Source organism: Garra rufa, chromosome 1, assembly GCF_049309525.1.
Source record: "Garra rufa chromosome 1, GarRuf1.0, whole genome shotgun sequence".
Lineage (NCBI taxonomy): Eukaryota > Metazoa > Chordata > Actinopteri > Cypriniformes > Cyprinidae > Garra > Garra rufa.
Genome location: NC_133361.1, coordinates 24898870 through 24918586, shown reverse-complemented (window position 1 = coordinate 24918586; position 19717 = coordinate 24898870). Strand labels below are relative to the sequence as shown.

At 34.6% G+C, this 19717-nt stretch overlaps 1 protein-coding gene across 1 annotated transcript in view; it reads right to left on the bottom strand.

The window, feature by feature from the left end:
- Positions 1 to 19717, bottom strand: part of tbcd (tubulin folding cofactor D) — a 64434-nt gene that overhangs the window by 4765 nt on the left and 39952 nt on the right. The window contains exons 30-38 of the mRNA XM_073837897.1: positions 19516 to 19599; positions 19058 to 19216; positions 15638 to 15776; positions 7298 to 7419; positions 7051 to 7128; positions 6726 to 6815; positions 3300 to 3387; positions 3087 to 3199; positions 2925 to 3009 (exon numbers count right to left, since the gene is read on the bottom strand). Of these exons, the coding sequence (XP_073693998.1) occupies positions 2925 to 3009; positions 3087 to 3199; positions 3300 to 3387; positions 6726 to 6815; positions 7051 to 7128; positions 7298 to 7419; positions 15638 to 15776; positions 19058 to 19216; positions 19516 to 19599 (958 nt within the window). The remainder of the gene's footprint in view (positions 1 to 2924; positions 3010 to 3086; positions 3200 to 3299; positions 3388 to 6725; positions 6816 to 7050; positions 7129 to 7297; positions 7420 to 15637; positions 15777 to 19057; positions 19217 to 19515; positions 19600 to 19717) is intronic.

The window sequence follows — 19717 nt, the reverse complement described above, 5'->3', positions numbered from 1 at the left end:
AGTTAAATGTATCAACTAACATGAACAAACAATGAGCAGTACATTTATTACGCTACTTATTAATCTTTGTTAATGTTGGTTAATGAAAATACAGTCAATCATTGTTAGTTCATAATTCACAGTGTATTAGCTAATGTTAACAAGCAAAACTTTTGATTTTAATAACTCATTAGTAAATGTTGAAATTAAAATTAAGATTAATAAATGCTGTAAAAGTATTGTTCAATCTTAGTTAATGTTAACTAATGTAGTAAACTAATGTTAAAAAATTGAACCTTATTGTAAAGTGTTACCGAAAAGCATGTTAAATTAATTTTAATATTCAAAAAAACGGCTTAATTTTATATTTCAAACAAACCCATTCGAAATTTTGACTAGCCAATAAAACTGAGATGTTCAAACTGGCAAATGTATAAAAAGGCAAAAATTATATATAATACATTATCATAAAAAAGAGCTGGTACGAAACATTTCTTATTATTATCAATCACTGATCAATGATGAACAGTTGTGCTGCTTAATATTTTTGTGGGAAAATATGAATAGAAAAAGAAATCTCATGATACTATACATGTCTGATCAGTTTACAAAGTCGCAATTGCAAGAAAGTCAGAATTGTGAGTTTATATCTTCTTGCAATTGTGAGTTTATATCCCGCAATTCTGACTTTATAACTCGCAATTTTGCACTCATATCTGATGTGATGCAATACTGAGAAAAAGTCAGAATTGCGAGATGTAAACTTGAAATTGCGAGAAAAAGTCAGAATTGTGAGATACAAAGTCACAATTGCGAGAAAGTCAGAATTGCGAGTTTATATCTCACAATTCTGACTTTATTTCTTGCAATTGTGAGTTTATATCCCACAATTCTGACTTCATAACTTGCAATTGTGCACTTATATCTTATATGATGCAATACTGAGAAAAAGTCAGAATTGCGAGATGTAAACTTGAAATTGCGAGAAAAAGTCAGAATTGTGAGATACAAAGTCGCAATTGCGAGAAAGTCAGAATTGCGAGTTTATATCTCACAATTCTGACTTTATTTCTCACAATTGTGAGTTTATATACCACAATTCTGACTTTACATCTAGCCATTCTGACCTTACAACTCGCAATTTGCGCTTATAATCTCACAGTTCTGAGAAAAAAAAGTCAGAATTGCGAGATGTAAACTCGAAATTGCGAGGAAAAGTCAGAATTGTGAGTTACAAAGTCGCAATTGCGAGAAAGTCAGAATTGCGAGTTCATTTCTTGCAATTCTGACTTTATTTCTCGCAATTTCGAGTTTATATCTCACAATTCTGACTTTACATCTCGCAATTCTGACTTCATTTCTCACAATTGTAAGTTTATATCTCACAATTCTGACTTTACATCTAGCAATTCTGAGCTTATAACTTGCAATTAGCGCTTATAATCTCACAGTTCTGAGAAAAAAAAGTCCGAATTGTGAGTTTATATGATGCAATTCTGAGAAAAAGTCAGAATTGCAAGATGTGAACTCGAAATTGCGAGAAAAAGTCAGAATTGTGAGTTACAAAGTCGCAATTGCGAGAAAGTCAGAATTGCGAGTTTATATCTCACAATTCTGACTTTATTTCTCACAATTGTGAGTTTATATACCACAATTCTGACTTTACATCTAGCCATTCTGACCTTACAACTCGCAATTTGCGCTTATAATCTCACAGTTCTGAGAAAAAAAAGTCAGAATTGCGAGATGTAAACTCGAAATTGCGAGGAAAAGTCAGAATTGTGAGTTACAAAGTCGCAATTGCGAGAAAGTCAGAATTGCGAGTTCATTTCTTGCAATTCTGACTTTATTTCTCGCAATTTCGAGTTTATATCTCACAATTCTGACTTTACATCTCGCAATTCTGACTTCATTTCTCACAATTGTAAGTTTATATCTCACAATTCTGACTTTACATCTAGCAATTCTGAGCTTATAACTTGCAATTAGCGCTTATAATCTCACAGTTCTGAGAAAAAAAAGTCCGAATTGTGAGTTTATATGATGCAATTCTGAGAAAAAGTCAGAATTGCAAGATGTGAACTCGAAATTGCGAGAAAAAGTCAGAATTGTGAGATACAAAGTCGCAATTGCGAGAAAGTTAGAATTGCGAGTTTATATCCCGCAATTCTGACTTTATTTCTCACAACTGTGAGTTTATATCTCACAATTCTGACTTTACATCTAGCAATTCATAACTTGAAATTGTGCGCTAATTTCTCACAGTTAAAAAAAGCCAGAATTGTGAGATAAAAAGTCAAAATGACCTTTTTTTACTTATTATTCAGTGGCCTTTAAAGTTGTCCAGTGAAGTTCTTAGCAATGCATATTATGAATCAAAAAATAAGTTTTGATATATTTACGGAAGGAAATTACAAAATATCTTCATGGAACATGATCTTTACTTAATATCCTAATGATTTTTGGCATACAAGACAAATCAACAATTTTGACCTATAAAATGTATTTTGGCTATTGCTACAAATATACCTGTTCTATTTAAGACTAGTTTTGTGGTCCAGAGTAATGTATTATTACACTATTACTAACAATGGACCACTATTACTATTATAACATGTTTCTACATTATATTGAGGGCAGCTTGTCTATTCCACTGTTGCTATGGGCTGTATTGTTTATTCAAGCATGTGAACAAACAGAACTAGCCAGTCTTCATACTGAGAAAGCTATTCATCAGATTATCAACAGATTTTCTGGTAACTGAAACCTAATGGTTTCTGTGTCCGATTAGGAGAACCAAACACCCACCAATGCATAAAAACACCTTGTTCGCCCACCAGTGAATGAGTAATGCTAAAAAGTAGCATCTGGATGTCAGATGCGGTATGATGCAACAGCCCCCACACTACAAAATATTATCCCATAAAACCTCCTACATGTGTTACCTTAGCTACCAGAGTTGGCCTGGGAACTCCCAACCAATCACAGAGCTGATTCCTGTGGGTCCGCACAGTGGCGATGTCACTTTCCCTAAGACAGGAAACAAGAAATGACTCTTAAAACAGTCCTCATCGTAATCCTCCAATAAGCCCCGTGTCAACACTCACCAATTAGTGTCACTAAGGGAGGCCATGACATCAGCTAGCACTTGATCATTGTCAATGACATCATCGTAGGTCAAGAACATCTCGTATACCTGGCTGGCAGTTGTCTTCCTGATCTTGAGACCCAAGAGAGACAATGGAGTCAGAATTAGATCTGGGATGCAACACGAGTGCCTAGACTAAGTCTGGGCTGAAAGTGTCTGCTAATGGACTCACCACAGGGAAGGGGTGACAGAGCAATATCAACAGCTGCACTAAGACCTTCTTCCTCACATCACCCTGGAACTGCACCATTCCACAGAAGCTAAGGACAAAGAGCCAATCAGAAAGAGAGAGCTCAGACATAATGACCAATCACAAGAGAGATCACACTGAAGGCAGAAGACACATTTAAAATTATACTTCTAGAGTGACTGAATTAAAACTTTAGTTGACAAACGTATGTTTAAAAAACTTTTGAAAACAAAGATTGGGCTAAAACAGGCTTAAAAAAATAAAGGTCATATGTTTAGTTTTAAATTTTTATAAATGTAAAATAAGATTTTTATTGTTTTTTTTTTTTTTTTTAAAGAAGTCTCTTCTGCTCACCAAGGCTGAATATATGTGATCCTAAATACAGCAAAAACTGTAAAAATTTGAAATATTTTTACTATTTAAAATAACAGTTTTCTATTTGAATATATTTTAAAATGTAATTTATTTGTGTGATTTTAAAGCTGAATTGTTAGCATCATTTACCCTGCAGTCACTTGATCCTTCAGAAATCATTCTAATATTCTAATTTGCTGCTCAAAAACATTTATTATTATTATGTTGAAAACAGCTGAGTAGAATTTGTTCAGGTTTCTTTGATAAATAGAAAGTTCAGAAGAACAGCATTTATGCGAAATAGAAATCTTTTGTAACATTATGAAGGTCTTCATCATCACTTTTGATCAATTTAAAGCATCCTTGCTAAATAAAAGTATTAATTTCTATAATTTCCCCCCCCCACGCCTGTAGGATAGATATGTGCAGCTCTTAAAGCGACATAACTAAACATGTTGCCGATTGTCATTAAAGGGACAGTTCACCCAAAAATTTAGTTACTCACATGTTGTCCCAAATCTCTATTAATTTTTTTCTTGTGCTGAACACAAAAGAAGATATTTTGAAGAATGTGGATAACAGTAGCTGGTCCTTACTCACTTTGATAGTGGAGGAAAAAATACTACGGAAGTAACCGGGGAGCAGCAACTGTTTGGTTACCCACATTATTCAAAACAAGTTTTATGTTTAACATGTTTTATGCTTATAAAAAAACACGAGACAGAATTGTCATTTTTAGGTGATGGTATGCTAATAAAACCAAACACAAAGGAAAATCACTCACTGCTCTTGACTGAAGAACTTTAATACAGTTGCTTTAATAGGAGTCAGTTTCTAATTTACATACCTCGGTTTCACAAACAAGACTCAAGCCTAGTCCTAGACTAAAATGTAAGTCCGAGCTGTTTCAACTAAAAAACGTGCACTGACTGATCTTAAAATATATCAGTGCCTTTGTTTTGTCTAAAGATGCACACCAGTAATGTTTTTTTCTAAGCACGTTTATGAAAATTTCTTAAATGTCCTAATTTAACTATGGCCTAATCCTGGCTTAGTCTAAGCCCTGTCTGTGAAACTGGGCCATAGTGTTTTATTTTTAAATGTGCTAGTTCAATTTCATGAATGCTACTGATGAATACACCTACTGTACCTGAAAATTAAAGCACTGTTTGTTTTACTTGTAAATACAATAGTATGTGTATTTGTAACATGTATATGTATAAAAAAATGAAGATATTTTGTCTTCACCCATTTTCAAATATCTGCCATTCTTTTTGCTTTATATTTTGTTACCTTGTAAGGTTTGGTTTTAAAACAGGGAAATTAGTTTGGCTGTACTGCTCAGACAACTTGTAAAATAGTAAAACCAACATGACACAGAATCGTGATAAAATCGTAATATTTCTGAAAAAATAAAATAAAAATAAATCGTGATATATTTTTGCTATATCGCCCACCCCTATATGGTAAGACGCTAAATCAAGCAGCAAAACGAGCTAAAAAAAAAGCTGGATGCGGATGAGACCGGAAGCCAGACCCATACAATTTACAAATGACCTCACACACTCTTACGGGAAAAATAAGGTGGATAAATATGGTGATTATCTCTAAAGAGGACACCCAACTTGCCATGGACCCATATACAGTCAAGCCCGAAATTATTCATACCCCTGGCAAATTCTGACTTAAAGTTACTTGTATTCAACCAGCAAGTTTTTTTTTTTAACTGGAAATGACACAGGCTTCTCCAAAAAGATAATACGACGATGTACAATTCATTCAAGGCATCACTGCGGAAAAAAATATTTCTCAGCTTTTATTTACATTTGAACAAAAAGTGGCATGTCCAAAATTATTCATACCCTTTGCAAACTAGCACAGTCTATGGGGAAATCCAAAGTTCTATACCATTCCAAATAGTCCAAGCTGTTCTAAAGCATCCTAATTACCCTGATTCATTGGGAACATCTGTTTTAATCTACTCAACAGGTGAAAAATAGAAGCTCAGAAGGACAGTCATGGCTAAGACAAAGGAGCTCACTGAGGACCTGCAGCTGCGCATTGTGGCTGATCACAAGTCAGGAAAGGGCTATAAGACCATTTCTAAATGTTTTGAAGTTCCAGTGGCTACAGTGCAAAGTATTATTAAAAATTACAAGACGCTCCACACTGTGAAAAATCTCAGAGGATGTGGTCAGAAGCCAACAGTGCCACCTGTGCTGGCCAGGAGGATAGTGAGAGAGGTAAAAAAGAATCCAAGGATCACCACCAAGGCCATCCTTATTAATCTGGGCTCTGCTGGTGGAAACATCTCAAGGCAGACAGTCCAATGGACACTGCACACCACTGGGTTCCACGGACGCAGACCGCAGACACCACTTCTCCAGATAAGGCACACAAAAGCCCACTTGAACTTTACAAATGCTCATCTGGACAAAGAAAAAGACTTCTGGTCTTCTGCTTTATGGTTAGATGAAACAAAAAATGAACTGTTTGGCCACAATGATGCAGCCTTCATTTGGCGTAAAAAAGGAGAAGCCTTCAAACCTAAGAACACCATCCCCACTGTCAAACATGGTGGTGGGAACCTAATGTTTTGGGGTTTTTCTTTTTAGCCGGTGGACCAGGGAACCTAATCGCAGTAAACGGCACCTTGAAAAAGGAGCAATACATCAAAATTCTCAACAACAACATCAGGCAGTGTGCAGAGAAACTTGGCCTTGGGCACCAGTGGACATTAGCACGACAACGACCCAAAACACACAGCAAAAGTGGTAAAGAGATGGTTAGCAGACAAAAACATTAACGTTTTGCAGAGACCCAGCCAGAGTGAATGAATGGGCAAAAATACCATCGGAGACATGCAAAAAGCTGGTCAGCAATTATAGGAAGCATTTGATCTTATTATCTTTTGGGAGAAGCTTGTGTCATTTCCGGTCAACAAAAAAATTTAACTTTTTTGAATAAAAGTAACTTTTAAGTCAGAATTTGCCTGGGGTATGAATAATTTTGGACTTGAGTGTATTTCTGCAGAGTGCTGGAAATGCAACTTACACGGCTATAGACGACAACAGCTTCTGAACATCTTTGGACTTCTTGATTTCCTCTTTACAGAGCGACAGCAGCTCTATGGAGAATGGATGACTGAAAACAGAGAAATTACATGGGATTAAAACAAACAAACACACACATCCACCCTCAGTCCCCTCGTTTCAACACATGACTTGGCCGGGCTCATCTTAAGTTCTCCCAAAGGTTCCCTGTGTGAGTCCTTTCTGTGTATTTCTGTCATGATATCATCTCTCCTGCCGAGCTCTGGATGGTTTGTGTGTCTGAGCCAAGGGAGGCAGTAATGTACACTGGGCTTTCCCACGCTCACCTCTCCTCAGTGGCGAAGAGGTCAAAGCAGCCGTTAGCAAGGATTTGGTCCACCATCTTCAGAAAAGGTACAGAAACTCTGTAGGCAAATCAAAATACATAGGATAAATATCAAATAGTCATCATATAAAGCATTTTTGTTGACTTCCAATCATATATATCATTACCAAGACCGCCCACCTCTTCCTCCCTGCATCTATATGTCATATTCAGCTGTTGCTATGTCATGTTTTTCAGTGCAGATGTACCTGTCATTGCGCAGGTTATCTCTGAAGATGCTTAACAATGTGTCTCCAAACTGCTGAAGTGCTGTGACTTCCTGCTGAATGCCCTTCAGGTACTCGAACAAAGACTGAGAGGAATAACGCACCTGCAGGCAGACACACAAACAGGTCTCATTAGTGACAGATAATACTGATTATTATTTATTACCTGCATGATAACATGTTAGTTTAGGGACCAATTCTAACTATTAACTAGTTGCTTATTAGCACGCATATTACTAGGCTGTTTGTTTGTGTTTATAAAGCACATTAATGCCTTATTCTGACCATATTTTAGATCCCTTAATCCTACTCCATGTCTAAAGTTAACAACTACCCGACCAAACATTAATAAGCAGCAAATTGGTTTATTGAGGAAAAAGTCATAGTTAATATTTAGTTTATAGTTAGAATTAGTCCCTGAACTAAAGTGTGACCATTTGCATTTATTAACAATATTTAATAAATTATTTACAAAATAAATCGATTATAATCAGGAATGATTTTATATTAATTCATTTACTCACTTAATACATTTTTTCACTCTAAATGAGTAATTTTCTTATCTTTAAATTGAAAAGTCTGTTATCATCTACCCACCCTCATTTCGTGGAGTAAAATGTACAAATGGCTCTTTACCATACAAAGAAAACACATTATGAGCATTGTCTTTCAAGTAAAGTTTTGCTTGCTTTTGGTTAATTAAAAATGAATATGTTAAGTTATGTTAACCCATGCCCCCATTAAATGCAGTTTTATGAAATACTGAAATACTAAACTACATTATGAAAGCCTGTTCTGAGGAAAAAAGGCAGAATTGCGAGTTTGTATCATGGAATTTTGAGAAAAAAAAGTCAGAATTTTGAGATGTAAACTTGCAATTGCGATCATATAAATCTTCCAATATGTTTTTGAAAAAAGTGTTTTTAATATGTTGTTTCAACTGTTTTTTTTAATCTCTTAGGGTACCAAATAAGTCAATTTCCACTAGTGCCTCTTCAAAAACATCTAGATTTATTGCGCATGAGAATGATAAATGTTGAAGTATTCGCTACACTGTATCTCCTAACTGTTCTGGCACCTTAGAGATAACATGAAGAATGTTGGTTGGTTGTTTTAAGTTATCTGAAAACAAAGATTTTTTTTTTTTTTGCCGTTTCAGGCTGTTAAACCCATCTAAAGGTCTTACCGTGTATTTGTTTGCACAATTAATCATATGAAACTCACATTTTTGTAGTACTGTACTGTATAAATGGTGCTGCTGATATGCCTTCCAAGCCATATATATATACAATATGGCATTTATATAAAGTTTTATCTGGCAAATGCTTTGATAAAGTATGATTTATAAAGAAATAAACAATTATCATTATTAACTACGACTTTTAAATAGCTAACATTCAGTGCAAACGTCTCCCATGCAGCAGTGTGTTAATGTGTGTGGTTAATGTGCGGTATCAGTCCAAACTCTGCTGTGTGGTCCAGAGGGAGCAGAGCTTCAGAGTGAAGCTCCATCATTCAGCATTGAGTCTGTGAGAACTGCTCATTTATCCAGCAATTTTGGCTCAGAGAGATCACACAGTTCCAGACTGAAGGTAAGAGCATAACCTCAACTATGGCTCTAATCAAAACTCTGCTGGGTCTAAGAGAAGGGGGGCTCATTTACTGCACTCAAAGCTCCTTTTAAAGGCCTCCGCATTATTTTTTCTTCATTAACAAACACTGGTGGCTATAAATAACAAAAGGCCTTAATATCATGTTCAAAGATGATGTCCCAACAGCCACTGGAGCAGAGGCACTGAGCCTAAAATACTAAGAAAGTGAAACAGAGGAAAGATGGATAAAGAAAACCTGTCTATTACACTTTATAAATAGAAATAAGACTTTACAACCTGAACTAACCTTGCCATTTTATAAAAAGGTCAAATAACCTGATATTTATTTGATAACTTTTTTTTTGGGGGGGGGGGGGGGGGGGTAACACTTTACAACAAAGTTCATTAGTTAACATGAACTACAGTAAGAATGAACAATGATTCTACAGCATTTATTAATATTAGTTAATGTTAATTTCAGGCATTATCAAAATCATAGGTTGTGTTTGTTAACAATAGTTAATACACAGTGAACTAACATGAACAATGGATGACTGCATTTTTATTAACTAACATTAACAAAGATTAATAAACAGAGTAATAAATGTATTACACCATTCGGAAAAAAAAAAGAGGCAGAATCGCGCGTTTATATTACGTAATTCTGAGGAAAAAGGCAGAATCGCGCGTTTTGCGCGTTTATATTACGTAATTCTGAGAAACAGGCAGAATCGCGCGTTTATATTACGTAATTCTGAGAAAAAGGCAGAATCGCGCGTTTATATTACGTAATTCTGAGAAAAAAAGGCAGAATCGCGCGTTTATATTACGTAATTCTGAGAAAAAGGCAGAATCGCGCGTTTATATTACGTAATTCTGAGAAAAAAAGGCAGAATCGCGCGTTTATATTACGTAATTCTGAGAAAAAGGCAGAATCGCACGTTTATATTACGTAATTCTGAGAAAAAAGGCAGAATCGCGCGTTTATATTACGTAATTCTGAGAAAAAAGGCAGAATCGCGCGTTTATATTACGTAATTCTGAGAAAAAAGGCAGAATCGCGCGTTTATATTACGTAATTCTGAGAAAAAAGGCAGAATCGCGCGTTTATATTACGGAATTCTGAGAAAAAGGCAGAATCGCGCGTTTATATTACGTAATTCTGAGAAAAAGGCAGAATCGCGCGTTTATATTACGTAATTCTGAGAAAAAGGCAGAATCGCGCGTTTATATAACGTCATTCTGAGAAAAAAGGCAGAATCGCGCGTTTATATTACGTCATTCTGAGAAAAAAGGCAGAATCGCGCGTTTATATTACGTAATTCTGAGAAAAAAGGCAGAATCGCGCGTTTATATTACGTAATTCTGAGAAAAAGGCAGAATCGCGCGTTTATATTACGTCATTCTGAGAAAAAAGGCAGAATCGCGCGTTTATATTACGTCATTCTGAGAAAAAAGGCAGAATCGCGCGTTTATATTACGTAATTCTGAGAAAAAAGGCAGAATCGCGCGTTTATATTACGTAATTCTGAGAAAAAGGCAGAATCGCGCGTTTATATTACGTAATTCTGAGAAAAAAGGCAGAATCGCGCGTTTATATTACGTAATTCTGAGAAAAAGGCAGAATCGCGCGTTTATATTACGTAATTCTGAGAAAAAGGCAGAATCGCGCGTTTATATTACGTAATTCTGAGAAAAAGGCAGAATCGCGCGTTTATATTACGTAATTCTGAGAAAAAAGGCAGAATCGCGCGTTTATATTACGTAATTCTGAGAAAAAGGCAGAATCGCGCGTTTATATTACGTAATTCTGAGAAAAAGGCAGAATCGCGCGTTTATATTACGTAATTCTGAGAAAAAAGGCAGAATCGCGCGTTTATATAACGTCATTCTGAGAAAAAAGGCAGAATCGCGCGTTTATATTAGGTAATTCTGAGAAAAAAGGCAGAATCGCGCGTTTATATTACGTAATTCTGAGAAAAAAGGCAGAATCGCGCGTTTATATTACGTAATTCTGAGAAAAAAGGCAGAATCGCGCGTTTATATTACGTAATTCTGAGAAAAAAGACAGAATCGCGCGTTTATATTACGTCATTCTGAGAAAAAAGTCAGAATCGCGCGTTTATATTAGGTAATTCTGAGAAAAAAGGCAGAATCGCGCGTTTATATTACGTAATTCTGAGAAAAAAGGCAGAATCGCGCGTTAATATTACGTAATTCTGAGAAAAAAGGCAGAATCGCGCGTTTATATTACGTAATTCTGAGAAAAAAGACAGAATCGCGCGTTTATATTACGTCATTCTGAGAAAAAAGTCAGAATCGCGCGTTTATATTACGTAATTCTGAGAAAAAAGGCAGAATCGCGCGTTTATATTACGTAATTCTGAGAAAAAAATGCAGAATCGCGCGTTTATATTACGTAATTCTGAGAAAAAGGCAGAATCGCGCGTTTATATTACGTAATTCTGAGAAAAAAGGCAGAATCGCGCGTTTATATTACGTAATTCTGAGAAAAAGGCAGAATCGCGCGTTTATATTACGTAATTCTGAGAAAAAGGCAGAATCGCGCGTTTATATTACGTAATTCTGAGAAAAAAGGCAGAATCGCGCGTTTATATTACGTAATTCTGAGAAAAAGGCAGAATCGCGAGTTTATATTACGTAATTCTGAGAAAAAAGGCAGAATCGCGAGTTTATATTATATAATTCTGAGGAAAAAAGCAGGATTACAAGTTTGCATCACGCAATTCTGAGACTTCCGATATGGTTTTAAAAAAGTGTTTTTAATATGTTGTTTCAAGTGTTTTTAATCTCTTAGGGCAGCGGTTCCCAATTCCAGTCCTCGCGCCCCACCGCTCTGCACATTTTGCATGTCTCTCTTAGTTAACACACCTGATTCAGATAACCAGCTCATTAGAAGTGAGGTCCGTGCAGGAACTGCGATCCGATTGACATGGTCCCTGCAAATTGTTCATTGCTCCCTGCTCCCTAAGCGGGGGAAATCTATTTACTATACTTCGAAACATTCATTCATATATTTGCGCTACTTCACCGCATGTAGCGTCTTCACACACAGATGAAACTTACTAGAGAAGTGTGACATAAGTGCATCTGTAAATAAATGCATTTTAAAATTACGTCTCGCACACTTTAATGACCTTCAAATGGAACACATACACTCGCTTCGAACTAATGAATAATGGCGGAATATCCTGTGATGTCCACTTCGAAGGGCAGTAACGTTGGAATAGAACAAACGTTGGAAGCGATGTGTGAAACACACAAAATGTGCAGAGCGGTGGGTCGCGAGGACTGGAATTGGGAACCACTGTCTTAGGGCACAACAAGGTTCATTAGTTAACATGAACTAACAGTAAGAATGAACAATAACTCTACAGCATTTATTAAACTTAGTTAATGTTAATTTCAGGCATTAATAAAATCACAGGTTGTGTTTGCTTACATTAGTTAATGCACTGTGAACTAACATGAACAATGGATGACTGTAGTAAAACAGTAATATTTAGAAATAGTTTTACTATTTAAAATCACTGTTTTCTATTTAAACATATTTTAAAATGTAATTTATTCTTGTGATTTCAAAGCTAAATTTTCAGCATAATTACTCCAGTCTTCAGTGTCTCATGATTGTTCAGAAATTGTTCAAAAATGCTGATTTTGTTTTGTGATTTTTATAGGCTTGGTGAGTAGAAGAGACTTCTTTAAAAAAATTAAAGACCTTACTGTTCAAAAACTTTTGACTGGTAGTGTACAGCAAGAGACCTTTCAAAACAAACAAAAAAAATTTATAAAAATAAATTTTAAATTTAAACTAACTAACACTAGCTTTTCTGTTCTTGTTGTATTCTGTCCATCTATCTATTTTTAGGCCTCTAACACTAGCTTGCTTTTTCTTTTTTTACTTCTATTTTCTTTTTATTTATTATATAATAAAAAAACCTTGATACGTATACTGCGTTAGGCTAAATGAGACTTGTCATAAGCACTTGCATGTTATTGCTCTTTTGTAGTTTATGGTTGCTTCCATTGTCGTCTTTTGTGAGTCGCTTTGGATAAAAGCATCTGCTAAATGTCTAAATGTAAATGTAAAAAAATCTTACCAACCATTCTGATTGGTAATTTATAATGAGAAAAAAAGGAAAACAATAGCAGCAAATAGAGCAGGGGAAAACGTATAGGATGAAAGAAAATGCTAAAAAACAGCATTACAGAGTAAAGGGGAAAGGAAAAGAAGATCAAGTGTATGAGCTGATGAGCTGAAGATCCTTCCAGGGGCCCTCAGTCACCACCGAAAGCATGGGCGCAAATGTGAAGGGACTCGGTGCCAATCCTGCTTGCTCTGTTCCAGCTAAATTTGTTTCGAATGAATCCTGGCCCACTGGAGGAGCTGTGGTTTTGCCTCTAAGCCATTTACACCCTGTGCACTTTGAGGCCAGGATGGGCACAGACTTGCATTTGTGGCAAAATTTCAGTTTATTCAAACACATGTCAGGAATTTTCTTCAAACACCAAAGCGTTTCTACACCAGCTTATTTTTGAAAACCCAAAATAACAGACCACTTTTGTGTTGCAATTCTTGCAAATCTGAAATGAAGCAATGCAAAGTAAAACTACATGGTCTAATGGTCTCAATTTCCCTGAAACTATTCACACTCCTGACCGCGGTCACCGTTGACAGACTCTCTGGAGAACCGAGTGTCGACGGCTCCCTCTGTTGGTCGCTGCTGTGTCTTTTATCACCATGCAATTTAGTCTAATTGATCTGATTCTGTGACCTCACTATTCGTCTTGTATGGTTATTCTGATGGCTGAGGTCTGGTTATAGAGTAGATTTACTTTCAATCAAGATTTTCAGCAAAGGGTCTGTGAAATGCAGTCCAGCCTTGTTTTTTTTTTTTTTAAGTAATGAATATGGTTATATAGCAAAGTTGCATTAACATGATCAAAAGTGACAGTAAAGAAATGTATAGATATAAAACATTTCAAATAAATGCTGCTACTTTCTAAACATCAAAGAATCCTAATTATAATGTTTGCCACCAAAATATTAGAAAGCAAGACTGTTTTCAACATTGATAATTGTTTCAGCAATTATTAATTAATCAGCATTTTAGGACTATTTATGAAAGATCATGGGACACTAAAGACTGGAGTAATGATGCTGAAAATTCAGCTTTGACAGGAATATAAATTTATAATTTTTAATGTGAAATATTTAATCTGAGAATGCTTATTTTTTTAATTGCATAATATATCTCATATGTATTAATAATACATTTGATTACTAATCAAATAAATGCAGATTTGGTATGAGTGATTTCTTACAAAACTAAATAAATAAATACATATACATACACATATATATATATATATATATACATATATACATATATATATATATAAACTTACAAACTATTTTCTTCCATTTTCTTTCTTTGCCTTTATAAAATGAACAACTAATTCTTTATTAACTAATTATTTTTATTGTGATATAGTAATGTTTGTTATTGTTTACAATAGGTAATTACAAAATGTAATTTCAATTATCTTTAAATTATTAATTTATTAACTAAAATGATAACCTAAAGTGCGACTGAAAATGTCTGTTTAAATCTTAACAAAGGTTACATTTCTGTTTATAACAAACTACACTACCAGTCAAAAGTTTTTGAACACTCAGATTTTTAGTTTTTTCCTTATGCTCACAAAGCCTGCATTTATTTGATCCAAAACAAAGCAAAATCAGTAATATTGTGAAAAACCTTTCCCATTTAAAATGGCTTTCTGACTCTTGTCACTGTAACGATGTGCTATTTAAATATATTTAAAAATGTAATGTCAGTTGAGTACATTACAATAGAAAGATCCAAAGATTAGCAACTATACCCTTCAAAAGCTTGGATTCAGTATGTTTTTATTTTATACTTAACTAATGCTTTTATTTAGCAAGTACGCTTTAAATTGATCAAAAGGTGAAGATAAAGACATTTATGTTACAAAAGATTTCTATTTAAGATAAATGCTGTTCTTCTGAACTTTCTATTCATCAAAGTAACTTAAAAAATTCTATTTAGCTGTTTTCAACATAATAATAATAATAATAATAATAACAATAATAATAATAATAAATGTGTTTTTATGAGCAGCAAATCAGTAGTAATGATGCTAGTTCAGTTTTGAAATCACAGGAATAAATTACATTTCAAAATATATTAAAACAGTAAACAGTTATTTTAAATAGCAAAAATATGCTGTACTGTGTATCAAATAAATGCAGGCTTGGTAAGCAGAAGAGACTTCTTTAATGAAACGTTAAAAACCTTACTGTTCGAAAACTTTTGACTGGTAGTCTGCAAAAAGTGCAGAATTCAATTCAAGTTTCAAGTTTATTTTGTATAGCGCTTTTCACAATACAAATCGTTGCAAAGCAGCTGTACAAAAATGTAGGCTACTATAATATATTTAGTAGCTTGTTAGTGGTGACTACTGTATGTTAAGTCGATGTACATATGATATAAATGGTGTAGTGATTATGTGTTGCAATTAAACTTGTAGAAAATTTGTGTAGTGCTGTATGTTGTTTCAAGGCTGGCATCATCGGCGGTCCTCTGAGGGGTTGCCATCATCTCTTCTTGGGTCCAGACTGAATCTTGTGTAATTCCTAGTTAAAATTGTGTTTTAATGGTTGTGTTTTTGTGGTGCAACCTACTGTAGATTCAGTGAGGCCACCCACAGACACAGTGAGGCCCAGGAGCGTGTGATATTGGTACTGATGCAGCCGCAGCAGCTGTGTGATGTGAGGGAAGGCCTGTGATGCCGCGTTCCAGTTCAGGGAGATTCCCGTCTCTCTACAGTCCATGTACAAAAAACAAAACAAAACACCAGAGGTCAGAGATAAACATGAGTGTAGCATTTGGGATGGGTCTTTAATTCATCTACAGCTATACTGGAAGCAGTAAAAATATGTACTTTCCAGAAACTTCAATGCAAAAGTGCACCTCCCAAATTTAATGACATAATGTAAGCCAAGTTAATGCCTGACGCATTTGATCTGTTGCACGCAACTCAGAGGTGTAGGGAGATGGGAGTACACAAAAGGTGAACAAAACAACAAAGACTCACTATAAAGGACTAAAAAAAGCATTAATTTAGGCATTATGAGACTAACCTTTAATAATTGAACACATTTTTTCATTTTACATCAAGTAAATGTCCTCTGCTGTTCTTTTAAATGTTTTTTAAAGAGTTCTCTTAAAGAGTTCTCTTAAAGAGTTCTCTTAGTTCTCGTTAAAAATACAAAACAAACTTGCTAAAAAGATACTGTGTTCAGGAATGGCACAAGGTCTGTTCACATCTCTGTGGTTAGATCAGTGTGTCCAATAATGTGTCTTTAACCTTTAATAGGTATGTTGTGATTATACTGTGCTGTAAATAAAATACAAATGTGACCCTGGACCACAAAACCAGTCTTAAGTCGCTGGGGTATATTTGTAGCAATAGCCAAAAATACATTGTATGGGTCAAAATTATTGATTTTTCTTTTATGCCAAAAATCATTAGGAAATTAAGTAAAGATCATGTTCCATGAAGATTTTTTGTAAAATTCCTACTGTAAACATATCAAAATGTAATTTTTGATTAGTAATATGCATTGTTAAGAATTTAATTTGGACAACTTTAAAGGTGATTTTCTCAGTATTTAGATTTTTTGCACCCTTAGATTCCAGATTTTCAAATAGATGTATCTCGGCCAAATATTGTCCTATCATAACAAACCATACATCAATAGAAAGCTTATTTATTGAGCTTTCGTATGATGTATATATCTCAGTTTTGTAAAATTTAACCTTATGACTGGTTTTGTGGTCCAGGGTCACAAATGATCTAAAACCCCTATCTAAAAGTAAAAGTCACACAGATGGGCCATTAGGGGAGGGCTCTTTGTCTCTCAGGGGTGAATCACTAAATATTCATGGACAATGTCACTCCCTTGCATAATCCAAAATCACAATAAATACATTGTTTTCTGTAAAAGAGTAAGCAGGATAATTTTCACATCATTTTGAAGTAAATATTCCAGCCCGAGTCTTGCTCAGGACTATTCAGTATGGGTTTTATGGCCGTATTTCAGCTACATTTATTATCCCAAAACTTACTAACCAATATTTTTTTCTACAAATTGCAAATATGTACATCCATCTTGTTCACATATTATTGTAGCACAGTTTGTGCTGAATACAAAAAAAATGACATGTTGGCCAATAGTATGTGATAAGTAGCTGAAATGAGCTGAAATGTCAGGACATGTCAAAACATGGGCCCCAAAATCACCTCAGGGCCCAGAGGGTTAAAAATGGTTTTCCGTGTTAATATATATAAAAAAAAAAAATAGAATATTCCTGTGTTGCAAAGCTGAATTTTCAGTAGCCATTACTCCCGTCTTCAGTGTCACATGATCTTTCAGAAATCATTCTAATATGCTGATTTATTACTTTTAATATCCATGTTGGAAACATATTTTACAAACATAGGATTCTGATGAATAAAAAATGTTCAAAAGAATAGCATTTATTCAAAATAGAAATCTTTTATAACAATATAAGTCTTTGCTATCATTTTTCATCAAATTAACACACGTGGTGAATTAAAAAGTATTAATTTCTTTCAAAAGATTACAGACCACAAACATTTAAATGGTATATTGTTCATCTTAATATTTTGTTCATACTGTTACAAAAGATTTCTATTTTAAATAAATGCTGTTCTTCCTAACTTTTTATTAATTAAAGAATCCTGAAAAAATTGTCACAGGTTCCAACTTAATATTAAGCAGCACAACCGTTTTCAACAATGATCAGCATATTAGAACGATTTTTGAAGGATCACATGACACTGAAGACTGGAGTAATGATGCTGAAAATTCAGCTTTGCATGAAAGGAAAATATTACATTTTAAAATGTATTCACACAGAAAACAGTTATTTTACATTAAAACAACTTTTGAATGTATCTTGATTTTAGGATGTTCAAATATTTGAATTGGAAAACTGAAATTTCATCAGCTTGAAAAGTGAAAGATATTTCACTTTTTAAGACTTGCAGAAACCTTTGGTAACTATGGTTTTTAAAGAAAACTGTGCTATTGGGTAAAATAGTATTTAATGTGGTATATAAATCAAAAATAAAATAAATAGTGACCTAAAGATATTATTAAAAAAATATATAACTACAAAAATAAATAAATAAATAATGAAAAACAAATTATATGATATCAATGCTATAGGCACTTGTTTAGTATTATATTTTATAGAAGATGTATTACAGAATTGAAATTGCTGCCATTTTTGTTAACATTTTACACTTAAACATAAGGCTTTGGCCAAATTCATTTTCAATTTTAAATCTTAATTAATTAATAATTATACTACAGTAGTCAACATTTGAAGTGGATCAAAACCTTTCATAAAAACTACAACAAGCAGTTGATTCTCTGGTGCCGAAAATTGGACCCTGGACCACAAAACCAATCATAATGATCAATTTTTAGAACTTGAGATTTACACATCATCTGAAAGCTGAATAAATAACCTTTTAGGACAATATTTGATGAAGATACAACTATTTGAAAATCTGGAATCTGAGAGAACATCACCTTTAAAGTTGTCCAAATGTATTTCTTATCAATGCATATTAAGTAAGTTTTGATATATTTATGGTAGGAAATCTACAAAATATAATCTTTACTTAATATCCTAATCAGTTTTTGGCATTAAAGAAAAGTCGATCATCTTATCCCATACAATGTATTTTTGCCGTCTTCAGATTGGTTTTGTGGTTCAGGGTCACATATGTACTTTAGCTATTTTGCTCAAATTCGTCTAATTAAATTGTTTATTTTGAATCGCCACAAAAAAATAATGCTGTCACTTTCAGTGGGAGCATAAAGCATGAACTATGTTTTGGCCAGATTTAATTAGTTTGCTAGTATAATGGCATTAGGACCAAAATACACAGCCACACACAAATTTTTGAACCCTAAATACAATGATCTGAAGTAAGCAGTAAGTGAGTTAGTAAAACTAGACTGTATTAACACTCCCAAGTGCGATTACACCCCTGTGTCACTCACGGAGGGAAGATGCTCAGTAGTTCCTCCCGGTGGGGAATGTGAGGGACTGCGGGGTCTGTGCTGTGAAGCAGACGCAGAAAAACCGTCCCGGCGTGAGCTCGGTAGCGGTCGATCTTTTCTGCAGCCTGCTGGGCCAGGCAACACATCATACGCTGAACTCTACAGAAAAATTTTGAGACATTTCCGTGAGCAGTGGTTTAAATTTACTGCGACTAAAGTTAAAGGGTTTATCTATAAACACAAATTGTGTCATCATTTACTTGTTCACTTGCCAGTGACTTGCATAGTATGGAAGTCAATGGGGGCTAGAAACTGTTTGGTTACCAACATTCTTCAAATGATCTTCTTTTGAGTTCAAAAGATGAAAGAAACGCATTTAGGTTTCAAACGACTTAAGGTAAGTAAATGATGACAATTTTCATTTTTTAGTGAACTAGATTGACAGAAGATTGTCTTACAGGTCAGAGGAGAGAAGCTCTGGAGCAGATGCCACCACCAGCAGGGTCACGTCCAGAAGGCTGCTCATTGCTGCCGCTCTCACCCTGAAACAGAACAAGAGCGAAGAGTCAGAGCTACACAGCTTTTACACAGCTACAAAGTCGCTTCAAATTTTCGATGACACTTTTTTTAGTCATGAAGGCATTGTGACAGCGGCGCATG